Here is a 13,927-nt window from a genome sequence, read left to right on the forward strand (position 1 = left end):
CTTAAGCCTAGCTAATAATAAGAGATAATAGTTAAAGAAGACACCTCCACCGTTTAGCTTTACCTACTCCAATTTATGCTTAAATTAAAGCCTTAATAGTAGCTCCTCTATCAGGTAAAACCTAAGTAGATAGTTATATAGCCGCAAGGTACGGGCGACCCTGGGGCAACCCAGGGGTAACTCGCCCGTGAGGCACGTGCTCTACACATACCTAGGGAAAACCCTTCCTACCTCGCACACAGACTCCTCCTTTTCCCTTAAGGATTCGTCTCTGTCTATACAATATACCCATTATTCTATCATTAGACTCCCTATCCATATCCTCACCTTACATTTAAATCCTTACCAATCCCCTTGGGAGGATAGCCGGTTTAATTTTTCTATAATACCTCCGAAAAGAAAACCGACGCCTGCACCCAACGGTAATACGCTAGCGATATAACCGCAGAACGCCTCAGGATCTAGTGCAGACGAAACCGCTAGAAGCACACCAGCAGCATCTAAGCCATTCTCCGAATCCCAAAACAATTAGATATCTACGAACGCTAAAGACTAGTTTGACTTATATACCTAGGCTCAATAAAAGCTTAGTAAGGTTACTAGCGTCCTACCTAATACCGCTAATATAAAGGAGCTAGATAAGCTAGCCAAGAAAATAGCCAACTTACGGAGCATTATCGATTTAATAAAGCCCTCCTATTATTTTTCTAGTAAAGAGCACGAGTTACGTGGCGAACGTATACGCCGATTAAATCTTAACGCCCTAGTTAAGAAGTTACTACCTAATATTGGCGGTACTACTTAACAGCATTTTAACTGGTAGATTGCCGCAGTTAAGAACCGATTCGAGGTTAATAACGCTAACTATGACTATAAGCGACGCACGCGCTAGGCTATTAAAGGTCTTATAAAAGAAAAGACAATCGCCTAACTAGTTTATTGCTGGTTAGGTACTAAGGATAAGGGTCCCTTACTATAGGACGAATTTAAGACTATAGTCTAAGACCAGATTAGGAACCCCATAGTAAGACGCTTTAATAACGCTATAACGTACTATACGGCTATTATAAAGGAGAACTAAAGGTTTAATATCTTCCTAGCCTATATGCGTAGCTTAGAGGACCTCTTCTTATATACCCCTTTTATTAATCCTAAACAACAAGTAGACTTCTGGTTCTTATATCTTCCAGCCTACCTATAAGCAGAGCTCTTCCGCCAGAACTTTACCTAACGGGTAAGAACCACTAAAGACCTCTTTAACGAAATCCGCCGTGTAGAGCAATTGCTTAATACCACGAAGCTCGCGGAAGATCGCGTAAGTAGCAGCAGCAAATTATCGCGTACGAAGCGCGGTCGTAGTATAGGCTCTATAGACTTAGGCTTAGGGAATAAAACCCAAAAAGGGCAACGCTTTTCTAAGTAAACTCCCGGGGAGACCACCTAAAAGCCAGATGGCTTAGGGGACCCCCCGGACGCCGGTGCTACGCAGGCAAGTCAAAGGACCGTAGGCGGCCACTATAAGAAATACTAGAAGCAGGCCAAAGAGAAGTTAGCTTGGGCTTTAGAAAACCTAAAGCCCTAGTAGCGTATCTCTCTTAACTGCAACTAGGGCCTAATATAGAGGGAAAGAAGAAACGTATTATGGTATACGTTGCGATAAATACGCCCTAGGGCGAAGTCCGCCTATGTGCCTTATACAATAATAGGTGCCAAATCAACCTTATTAATTAAGACGTCGTCCATAGGTTTAATCTACCTATATACTATACGCTACATTCACGTAAACCTATCACATATTTCCTTAATAGCAACTAAATAATAATCTGGGATACTTATAATCTAATAGTTACCACTAGCGACTCCTAGGGTACCCCTCGCACTATTAGCCCGCAGACCTTTTAGGGCGGCTCATTTGATAGTTACAATATAGTTCTTAAATAGGATTGGCTCGCGGAAGCAGATCTATTAATTAGCTTCCATTCTAGACAGTTTATCTAGGGTACTTTAGACCCTAGACGCCTCCAAATAGTTACCTTTAACACTCTCCTAGTAGATATTAAGGCTGGCGAAATAGTCTATTCGCTATAGCTAGAAGACTCCTTCTCTACGCCGGTTATAAACACAATAGAGGACCTATTATTACTAGCAGCGAGTACCCATACAAACCCTCCGGACGTAGAGACACCGGTTGTAAACACAGTAGAGGACCTGCCATCACTAGCAGCGAGTACCCGTGGAGACCCTCCGGTGCTGGCGCAGATTACCTATATACAAGGGGGAGGTAATCGAAACCCTAAAACTATTAAGTATACTACAGCAGAGCTATATATACTCTCTATACAAGCATACCTACAAAACGCATGTTAGCTACACCCTTCTCTTTACTAGCTCCCGGAAGCACACTACCATATAATAATCGCTTTAACCTCCGTAGCCCCCGGCCTACTAGATGTATATAAGGAGGAAATTAATATCTTCTCTAACGAGCTAGCAAGCATACTACCGTAGAACTCTAAGTACGACCATACAATCGACTTAAAAGAAGGTAAGACGCCACTGTAAATGCCCCTCTACAACCTCTTATAGAAAGAGTTGCAGATCTTACAAGAGTACCTAGACAGTGCTCTTAAAAAGGGCTAGATTAGGCCCAGCAAGTCGCCTACTAGAGCGCCCATCCTCTTTATGCTAAAAGCAGACGGTATAATGCGGCTATGCGTTAACTACAGACGCCTAAACAAGATCACAATTAAAAATTGGTACCCCCTACCGCTAGTCGGCGAACTCTTTAATAGGCTTAGCTATATAAAGATATTCACAAAGCTAGATCTTCGTAATGCGTACTATAGGATTCGTATCAAAAAGGGAGACAAATAGAAGACCGCATTTAAGACACGCTATAGTCACTTTAAGTACCTAGTAATGCCCTTTAATCTTACCAACGCCCCTACGACTTTCTAAAGCTATATTTATAAAGCTCTAGGAACCCTAGTAGATACTATCTACGTAGTCTACCTAGATAATATTCTTATCTACTTAAATAATAAGGACAAGCACGTCAAGCACGTCAAGCAGGTACTACGACAGCTCCGCGCTTAGGGCCTATACGCCAAACTATTAAAATGCATCTTTTATACTAAAAACGTTAAGTTCCTAGGCTTCATTATTACCCCTAGGGGTATTATAATAGACCCTAACCATATAAAAGCTATTAAGGAATAACCTGAGCCTAAGTCCTATAGGGACATCCAGGTCTTCCTTAGCTTTGCCAACTTCTATAAGCGATTTATCTAGAACTACTTAGATACCGCATACCCCCTACACGCACATCTTATATAGGCATATCGCGACCCGACGTTAAATAGGGAGAAGAAGAGGAAGCGTAAGTCAAAAGGGCCCACCAAATAGTATCAACCCTGGTCCTAGCCCGACAACACATAGTAGGCGTTCCGCAAGCTACGCGCTACGTTTACATAGGCTCCTCTACTTCGCCACTTCAACCCTAATCTACCCCTAATAGTAATTACTAACGCTTCCGACTATGCCTATAGCGGTATACTTCTGCAGCCTTTAGGGTAGGGAGATTAACTCCACTAGCACCTAATCGCTTATTACAGTCAGAAGCTTACTAGCCTAAAAGTACGGTATAATACGCATAACAAAGAACTACTCACTATAGTGTAATGCTTTAAGACGTGGCGCCATTACCTTAAACACGCCGCGCATGTAACGCGCGTGCTCTATAATCATAACAATCTCTAGTACTTTATAACCACTAAAAGCTTATCTACTCGCCAGGCCCGGTACGCTAAGGAACTAGCTAAGTTCGATTTTAAGATTAAATATAAGCTAGGCAAGACAAATCCTGCTAACACACTATCCCAGCGCCCGGATTATGCTAAAGGCTTTAAAGATAGCAGTAAGAGGACATTCCTTAATGCCATACTACCTACATTATAGCAAAAGTTGCGGGTTATGGGCCTTATAGGCGGCCCTAGTGCTACTACACTATATTAGCGAGTAGTATACGTGCAGCATGCGAGCGACCCTTATAAACTTGGCGCTAGCGGACTAGAGCGTCCTGCTATTCTCTTTAAGACCACTTTAACCAGCCTAATGGCGCTTAACCCTAGGGAAGACCCCTTAGCCTAGGCTACAGTCCCCCGCAACAACCTGGCGAGTCACCTACGCATTACACGTTACTTCGCTGGCACCAACTTTATATAGAGTCTCGTGCCACAGCAAGAAGTAGTAGTAGCTGCTTTAGCCGAAACGGCGTTCACGGAACAACCCCCTAAGTTACTAATTAATTTTATTTATAGAGTATAAAAAAGGGACGCCTTTACACGCTCTATATATAATCAATTGACCCAAAAATAAGTTCCCGCCGGTAACAAGGACTACACCCTTAATAATTAAGAACTCCTAAGGTAAAACAACAAGGTCTAGGTGCCGAATTACACACTACTACGACAGGAGATCCTTAAGCGAAATCATGACAATCCTATAGGCGGCCACTATGGTTTCAACTATACCTTCAAGGTAATCGCGCGAAAGTACGCTTAGAACGGCCTTACCTAGAACCTCCGCAAATACCTAGATAATTGCGATACCTACTAACGCTCCAAATCGCGCCGCCATAAACCCTATAGTGAGCTATAGCCTCTCCAGGCCCCCACCCGAGCCTAGCGGCATTATTCACTTGACTTTATTACGGATCTCCTAGAGTCCAAGACTCCTAATAGCGTAGAGTATAACTCCATCCTTGTCCTTATAGACCATTTCACAAAGCTAGTGCGCTACTATCCAGTGCGTAAGACAATTAATGCTACGCAACTCGCAGAACTCTTATTTAGAGTCTTTACACAAACAGGGCCTCCAAATAATATCATCTCTAATAGGGGTAGTATATTTACAAGCGAGTACTAGAGCACCATATGCTACCATCTCCGCGTTCAACGTAAACTCAGCACTACATTCCACCCACAGACAGATAGGCAGACGGAGCGCCAGAACCAAGAGCTTAAGGTATACCTACATATATTTACAAACTAGGAACAGTCTAATTAGGCCTCCCTACTCAAAAAAGCAGCCTTTGCCTACAACTCTAAGGTCTATACCACAACAAAGCGTTCCCCCATTAAGCTTGCCTATAGCCAGCTACCAAACGTCCCGGACGGAGTCCCAGACAGCGTCCAAGACGCCCGGCAAGATAGGGAGGGGTCCAAGTCAACAAATGTCCAACTCGCAAAGACGCACCTACAACGCCTGCGCCTCACACATAAGGTAGCGGCGGCGTTAATAATACACGCCTAAAAGCTTTAGGCAAAATACTACAATCGTCACCATCTAGCTAAGCATTTCGCCGTCAGTAAACGAGTCCTACTCTCCTCTAAGAACATCCGCACGAAACGTCCTTATAAAAAGCTTAACTACAAGTTTATGGGACCGTTTCAGATCCTAGAGCGCGTAGGGCAGCAAGCATATAAGCTAGAGCTCCCACCTACTATAGCACAACTCCACCCAGTCTTCCATGTCTCCCTACTAGAGCCTTACAGGTCACGCCCTAGGTTTCAACCCCCAGCAGTAGAAGAGCTCAAAAAAGGCAGCTAGGAAGTAAAAGCAATCGTCGCCCACCAAAATCGTGCTAAACAACCGCAGTACCTTATCAAATAGCTAAGATGGCTAAATAAGTATAACAAATAGAAATACGAGACAGAACTTAAGAATTGTCAACAACTACTAAATAAGTACCGCAAGCGGGACACCCTAGCCTTATAGCCAAAGCGCAGGCGAAAAGCAAGCGCCACTATTAAAATATAACCTACATCAAAGCAGAGCAGAGGACGTCCCAAGGGATCAAAGAACAAGCAACGACTGCTATAAGAACTGCGGCGTACGTACAGGGTAAAGTTTTAATTCATTAATATCCTACGCCCGTTTATAACCGGGGTCCATTTAACTAGGGTCTACGACCTGCTGGTGACCCGCTAGTGGTAACCTATACCAACAACTTACACTATTCCACGCATATACTACGCAGATAACGCACAAGGCCAAAGCATAGGTCAGCGGCGGATTTAACGGGCATACAGCCTTGCCGTCCTAAACCTAGCTACATACAAGTAACCTACAAACCTACCCACAAAGTATACACGGCGCTACGCCGGTATAGCGTAAGGCTAAAGCAGGGTCAGCGGCGGGTTTAATAGGCATACAGCCTTACCGTCCATAAATCTGGCTGCATACAAATAACCTACAACCAACCCGCGAGGTACCAGCAACCTGCCTACGCAAGCAAGCTTTTGGAATATTTCTAGTCTACCGAATTCAGGCGACGGTATTAAGCTCCACTAGCTCTACCTATTAAATAGACCAATCAGGATTTTCCATACCGGGCATGCAAAATCGCTACTAGCTCGGTTAAATGCGGGGGAGTCTTAGCAAGGCAAATCTAACCAATTAGACAACTTTAACCGCCGGTCGAAGTTCCTTAACATCTTCGCGCCGCGCATATATACTACCCATCTCTCTATGCGCAAAATTAAGACACTCTTTCCCCTCCAAATTTTTTCCTTACTAAGGTTTTTTATGGGGTTTTATTGAGGCTTAAGCATACGAAGGATCGGGGACGACCCTTTTTAAAGGGGGGGGCATTGTTAGGTAAAACCTAAGTAGATAGTTATATAGCNGNAAGGTACGGGCGACCCTNGGGNAACCNAGGGGTGACTCNCCCGTNAGGCACGTGCTCTNCANNTGCCTAGGGAAAACCCTTCCTACCTCGCACACAGACTCCTCCTTTTCCCTTAAGGATTCGTCTCTGTCTATACAATATACCCATTATTCTATCATTGGACTCCCTATCCACATCCTCACCTCACATCCTCCTCCTTACTTTCCGCCATTAAATCCTTAGGTATTGGCTTAAATACTTACAAAGAAAGTATAGGGGGTCTCCGCAATTAATGCGGGGTTTATATACGGTGGCTAATATCATCTAGATTAAGCTCTAGGTGGAGGTATAGTAACTAATAGTTTTGTTACTAACTTAGAGGACGATAGGAACCTATATTTAAAAGCTATGTAAGACGCAGCAGCTACAGAGGAACCCTTATTGTATCACGATTCTGCAATTAATAGAAGCGTTAAACCTCCTCACGATCTGCCTCCTCCGCTACCTCAGGATCGTTCAATATTTCCTCAAGTTCGCCGTTAGCAAAAGCAGCTNCCTGCCGTAATAGCCCATCAAACGCCGTTAGTAGAGAGAAGTCAAGCTACATGCCAATCTGGCTACTAAATATGGGCGGCAGGGTCACGACCATACTTATACTTAAGCTCTGTATAAAGGTAGGTGGCGATAGTTAAGGCCTTTAAAGGGGTGGACGAGAAGGACTTCCAACGGCGGCAGCGGCAGTACGTTTAGAGCTCATATTAACGAGAGGAAGGCTATATTACACCAAGATCTAGAGCAAATATCACGATATTGGTAAGGAAGAGAAGTTGCGAATAGCTTCAAAGTGCAAGGAGGCCCTCCTCCTAGCGGCCACTGCATCCAATTCTGCTAGCTCTACATACTAATTTAGGCGAGTCTTAAGCGAAATTAGATGCCATCGCTGCTGCGCGCACGGGGGGGGGGGACACCGAACCTCCCGGTCTCTGTAAGCTCTCAGACGCTCCGCAGAGGATTTTGTTAGGTGACGGGTGCGCAGGGGGCTGTAATTAGTGCGCTGTTCTAATTGGTCCAGAAGTTAGCAGGAGGGTCTATGCGCTATCCCTTGTCACGGAACAAATCTTTTGCGGAGCGTCTGATTCATGAGATAAGATTTGGGGTGTAACTACCTAAAAAATTTCCTGAATTTCCCAGAATATCAAACAATACAACCAACTTCTGTGCCTTACCAACTATTTAACCACGTATACTATCTATATACGTCTAAAATATAAATATAAAGTTAATCAGACCAAACCCAGTAATAATAATAATATAAAAATCCAACTACTACCTGTAGGAAAGACGCACCACGAGGTCCAGAGTCAGGCTCATTTGTAATTTTTGGGGGTTGATTCAGGAGCATGTTCTCACGACAGCATCTTGATCTTGAGAAAGTGTGAGCCCAAGTAACTTGAGCATTAGCTAAAGAGACAAGGCCGGTCCTCAGGAGCTGCTCTTGCTCTGCCGCCGTGCAATACTAGAAAGTGACTAATGCTCACCACGTTCGAACAACTTTGCGTTAGATGCGCAAGAATAAAGCTCATGATTGTGCGTAGGCTCTTCGACTCGTCACATCATAAACCGATATGCTCGCCCATACAATTTGCCGGGTTTCGAGTCTTAGTCATGCTTCAGCAGAATCACATTAGTGACCGAAGAGTAATTTAATAAAAGTCATAATTTTGTGTAGAAGCCACATGCTGAACAACAATAGCAATTTCTCATATACCTACGAACAGCTTTCAATGTTCCTTAAAGCCGTGATAGTCCGGGAATCTCGCCAGGCGCATGATACGTTGGCACCTTCATATCAAGAGCAGAGCCTGAATACCCTAGGTCCTCCGCAACGAGAACAGCACATTTCTCGCCAATAAGGAGGGCCGTGCTGTACGTGTTACAGCCTATTGACAAGTTAATAACCAGAAGACGGAAGATTGGCTCTCATCAGACACTTACCAACGTTATCTGGACAAATACTCAAATCTGCAACCTTCAGACCCTTCACGCCATGCACATTNAGACGCTCATCTAAGACACCATGCTTGACGATCGAATTGCCTTCCCTTGGCGCCATCGAACAGGTTCCAAGCGAGTGCCAGGTCGTCTCGACGTGCCTCTTGACCCAGTCCTCGATCTTCTCGACGTCCTGCTTGGAGTATTTCAGGTCTTCGTAGAGAGTCTGCTGGTTCGAATTGAGGAAGTTAGGCTTAGGAGCCTCGCCGGACTCAAGAGGCATAGACCATGATCCTAAATAAACTTAGTAAAGTCGCTCACGTGTTAAAGGGTATGATGAGCAGTGCTTACCGTGCTGGATTCCAGCAGTGAGGTGGTTAGGTCCCGCATACGCATTGGTAGTTGCCAGATCCATATCCTTGGCCCGAACTGGCGAGTCGTATGCGTAGAATGGATGCATTGCTTGGACTTCGCCGGCGTAGGCATCCATACGACGAGCAGTCTCTCTCGACTTGATGTAGCCCCAAACCATGGGAGCCATATCACGCTTGTCATTCATGAAGCCGGCATCGAAGTCTGGTGCCTCGTACGGGTTGGGCGAGACAATGTGGGTTGAGCCACGAGAGAATGGATATTCAAGGAAGTGGAACATGGTGAAAAACTTCCCCGGTGGCATGAGCATGTGATCTAGACGAAGGTCAGTACAGTTCTGAGTTCGTTGGTTTAATCCATTTACCTCCGAACCAGCCTGCAATCACACTGTAATGCATAACTGGCTTATCCTGTAGATGGTCAGCAAGTCATTTCTACTATTATTTGAAGTTGACATACAGGCTTGTTCTTGAAGTAGCTCTCCCACCCAGATCGGAATTCCGGCGTAGGCCACTTGTCCATTTCCTCCAATTCTTCCTCCGTTGGGCGGACCTTAACGCCCGCATCAATACCGTTGGTAGCCAATGGTCCGGTTCCATTGATGTTCCATTGGTTGAATACTTTCTCTTGGGTCGCCGGGTCGCCACGTACGAAGTCGTCGAAGGACTCGACATTTGGCTTCGCACGGTAGACGGAAAAGGTCAAGTAGTGGTCCTGGAAGTTGAGACCAACACCTGGAAGGTCGACCAATGGCTTTACGCCTGCCCTGCGGAGCTTCTCCGGATCACCTAAGGGTGTCAGTGATTACTTTGGAGACCTCCCAAGGGTTACATTTTAAGCTTACCAATACCGGACCTCTGAAGGATGAGAGGCGAGCTTAATGTGCCTCCACAGACGATAATCTGTTTACGGGCTCTGATAGTCTTGTACTGATTCTGGCCCGGTGAGAGTGGCTTGGTTCTGTAGGTCGTTATTATCTTCCTAAATTATCACCAAAAGCATTTAAACTTACGGAACAATCCTCACTGCCACAGCACGGTCCCCCTGTATTCACATATGTTAGGAAACCACATTACTTGATTAAAGAAGGAAAATTGAGGGGCTAACGTCTAATTCCACACGGTCTACTTTAGTGTTGCACATCAAATGGAGATTCGAGTGTACGGCGCGTGTGCTATGGATGTATNCATGCGCGCTATCCGATCGGCGACCCTAGTATATAATTCAGCATTCAAACTCCAAGAAGCCTGAAACGGAACTAACAGTATCCCTAAAAACTCATTAGCTATTTATAAAGTATCCAAAATAAATAAATAACGACTGGAGTCTATCCTTATGCGTAATGTTGGAAGGGAGGCGGAGGAAAGGAAGAGTGATTAGAGCGGAAAACAAAACCTCACAACTCAAACCCCTAAGCCGCTCCACACCACCACAATACCTAACGATAACCACGAATCCTTACCTATTAATCCATTTCAACCAATGCTCGGCGCCATGTCCCGTAACCAAATCCTGCAAATCGTCCGTCGTTGGGATGCCCTGCGACTCGGACGCGCGCAGGAAGTCCTCCTTGATCGGATATGTATAGTTGCCGAACGACACCTTAATCGGGCCCTCGAAGCCGTGAATGTCGCGGTTATTGCAGGACCTCTAAATTGGAAAGTTGGAACGCTGCTTCTCCAATCAGAGAGGGGGTGGTATGTCTTACTTGGTATGTCTCGTGCTTCTTCATCAGCGGGATAAGCTCCTTTGTTGTCCATCCTTCGGCCTGGAAGTCGTCGTAGTCAGACGCCGAAGCGCGCGTATACATCTAGGGAGTGTGTTAAATACGCCAAGGCTTAGGGTATGGGATGGAATGCTACCCCACCATGAAGTTGATGGAAGACCCGCCGCCGAGGATATGAGCGCAAGGAACCACGGCTCGGCGGCCATCGAGCCATTCCGAGGGACGAGAGTAGTAGAAGGAGGCAGTCTTGCTGTCCAGCTTCATGTTCCTGGGGAAAATACCCGGCCGGTAGACCCTATTCATCCGTGAATGAGTTATGTAATTCCAGAAGCGGACGGCGAGAGATAATCAGCGACATCTTACCATGGATTGTTTAGGTTATTCTCTCCCGCCTCGATTAAGAGGACGCTGAGATTGCGGTCCAGGTTGGCCAGCCGGCCGGCGACGACGCAACTGATTCATGAATCAGCTCGAATTATTTCAGACACATGAACTCCATACCCGCAAGATCCTCCACCGCACACGATAATATCAACTTCATCTGGAATAGTCATCTTGAAGGTTTTTGAACGAAGCTCTCAATTGATTTCAGAAGTATGGAAGCTACAGTAGAGCTCAACCCGGCTTTATATAGGCAAATCATCTCACTCCCGGCGAAGCATAACATACTTAAATCCCTCTAACCCCGCACCCTAGAGCTATCAGTGGTAGGGAGCTCCATGCTCATAGGCTTGGCAGGCTGTATGTAGTTCTCTTGTCACTTTATCTGACCAAGACGGTGGGCTTAGGGTAGGAATCGAGCTAGGATTAGCGTTGCCGTTCGGGGAAGACCTGAATATGCAGACAAGCTCTAAGGAGACTGAGACAGATTATTGGGGATTTGCCCCCGCTCCGTTCCGCTGATTTCTCAATGCGAGGAAGACATGGTCAAGGATTTAATACGAGTATATGATCCGATACATGATCCTTCAAACCTGGATGTACTGCAGTTGAGTACTAAGAAAGAAAAATCACCAGTTGACTTGGGGAATTTTCATCTCAAATAGAGAGCCAGTAAAAAACTAGAATAATAATGAAATTGAATATGAGTCACTGGCAGTTTAACCATCAGCGTCACTCACTAAAGCTCAGCCGCCGGCACTTAGCGTAATGCGGGGCACGCAGGCTTGCGGTTCCGCAGCATGTACTGTGTTGAGACGGTAATGGTAGAACAATTCGGCGTGCATTACCCAAAGGTTCGTTTCGGATGAGGGGTCGTTAGGTCGACGGCTCAAGTCCCCCTAAATGATACACGTACACCCATACCTCATTTGGTTTGGATGCTTCCTCATTAAGTTAGAATATCACGTGCGTTTGACTTGTTTGCGCCTGCATCGCGAAAATCAAAGTGTGCGCCATGACTGCAACACCACGATTAAGTCCTAATTTCAGTTATAGTATAAGTAGCAGAGTTCAAATCTGGAATGCGCTGCAGGAGCGATTAATTGTAGTGCTTTATAAGGCGTTGCGCGAACTAATTTAGGTGCTGCCACCTCTGCTTAATATCTGTAAGCTGCCTCTGCGCCCATACCCGCGTCCACGCGCCGGCGCATGCGCCCAGTAGGACTCTAGCCAGTATTTCGCTTAAATGCTGAGGGCTCTCTACAAGTAAATCTATCAACATAATTAGCAATTGTAGAGCTAGTTATAGAGCCAATTGGCCGACCGCGGTGATGCTCCACAATTGTAGGCTCTTGGATGCGAAGTTAAGGCAAATGCAAGGTGTTGATTTGGACGGGCGCGCACTTTGATTTTTGCGATGCAGGCGCAAACAAGTCAAACGCACGTGATGTTCTAACTTAGTGAGGAAGCGTCTAAACCAAATGAGGTAAGGGGTGTATGCGTATCAATTAGGGGGTATACGTGTATCATTTAGGGGGTGTATGAATAGTGGCAGCCAAAGTAAATACTACGGTATCAGGCATAAGTTTCGTTAGCATACGTAGAGCTTGGCAAAAGAATTCCTCTTTCCCATTGGTTACCTTAAAAGATCATCATACATCATTGGTGGGATCGCCTGTCTTATCCTTGTCAATAATAGTCCATGTCAGACGGGATGTACAACTAACTGTACATAGTAATTGTAGCGAACGGCTGTGGCTGCAGTCGCCCTGGAGAATTAAATCGAAGCAACTTAGAACTAGCCTGGCGTACGCTTCCTCTTTCTCTCTCTTTTACCATGCAGCACTATCTCTGCAATTGCCGATGAAATTTGGCAATATCGTACAGGTGGAAACCTCACGATATTTAACAAAGATCACAACACTGCGGAGGAAGGTCGATCGCGAATAGCAAGGTTGTTGCAGCCAAGCATACGGCTTCGCTACAATTACACCGCCTCTTTACATCTCGTTGTAAGTGCCTACTATGTATTGATCTTGGCGACTAAACTATCTATTTTAGGCATAATTCTATACAGAAAGGGTATAAATCCGCGCTGTTTGATCGGCACGATCGGCATGGTGGTAATTAAGCGAGATTTGATGCGCGTACCGAATTTGAAACCTTGCAGCGCTCGCCAAAGGGGGTGGAAGCTGGTCGTGCACAAAGCTGTACTACGCGCCTTTTATCAGCCCGCCTGAATGTTACACTATCGAGTGGATACGTCGTACATCATGCATAGATGAAACCTCAATTCTCGTCATAAATCTAGAGCATCCGCCATAAAGCTTCCGCTGGAGGGCCTCCGTGCGTTGGGTCTTACTATCCCTTTGGCTGGTAGATCCAGTCCCACGGTTATCGATAAGAGCTAGCCAATAGAATCAATGGGATCAACATACGCGTATTTTTGATTCGGTGTTTGCGCACGGTCCAACTATCGTAGGACGCTACCAGCCGAAGGGATACAAGGCATTGCTACATAGAGCTTCCCTATCCCTTAACCCGTCGATTTGGGTCCGGCAGGCATCGTTCCTGCAGAACGGTATTTTGCAGATACTACAGCCGAATTGAGTCAGTGGTTGAATTCTATATAGAGCACGTGTAGTCTTGATCCCGGTGTTCGCGCACAGACTCTACCGACCCCGGATATGAAATCTCGTGCAGATCCCTCTGCAGAGCTCCGTAGAGAGAGGGAGAGAGAGCTCCGTGCAGAGCTCTATGGAGAATCCCGTCTAGAGCCTTGTAAG

At 45.6% G+C, this 13,927-nt stretch overlaps 1 protein-coding gene across 1 annotated transcript; it reads right to left on the bottom strand.

The window, feature by feature from the left end:
• Positions 1–8,395: 8,395 nt before the first annotated feature.
• On the bottom strand, positions 8,396–11,314 carry K441DRAFT_698264 (alcohol oxidase; the record flags this gene model as incomplete). The annotated part of the gene is made up of 14 exons (XM_067653047.1): positions 8,396–8,610; positions 8,666–8,956; positions 9,014–9,349; positions 9,399–9,444; positions 9,494–9,822; positions 9,879–9,994; positions 10,047–10,078; positions 10,142–10,246; positions 10,298–10,304; positions 10,497–10,684; positions 10,743–10,844; positions 10,902–11,055; positions 11,124–11,213; positions 11,262–11,314. The coding sequence occupies 14 exons, from the start codon at positions 11,312–11,314 to the stop codon at positions 8,462–8,464; spliced, it is 1,998 nt and encodes a 665-aa protein (XP_067501198.1). The 3' UTR covers positions 8,396–8,461.
• Between the last annotated feature and the right edge of the window lie 2,613 nt (positions 11,315–13,927).

Source organism: Cenococcum geophilum, assembly GCF_001692895.1.
Source record: "Cenococcum geophilum 1.58 unplaced genomic scaffold K441scaffold_37, whole genome shotgun sequence".
Lineage (NCBI taxonomy): Eukaryota > Fungi > Ascomycota > Dothideomycetes > Gloniales > Gloniaceae > Cenococcum > Cenococcum geophilum.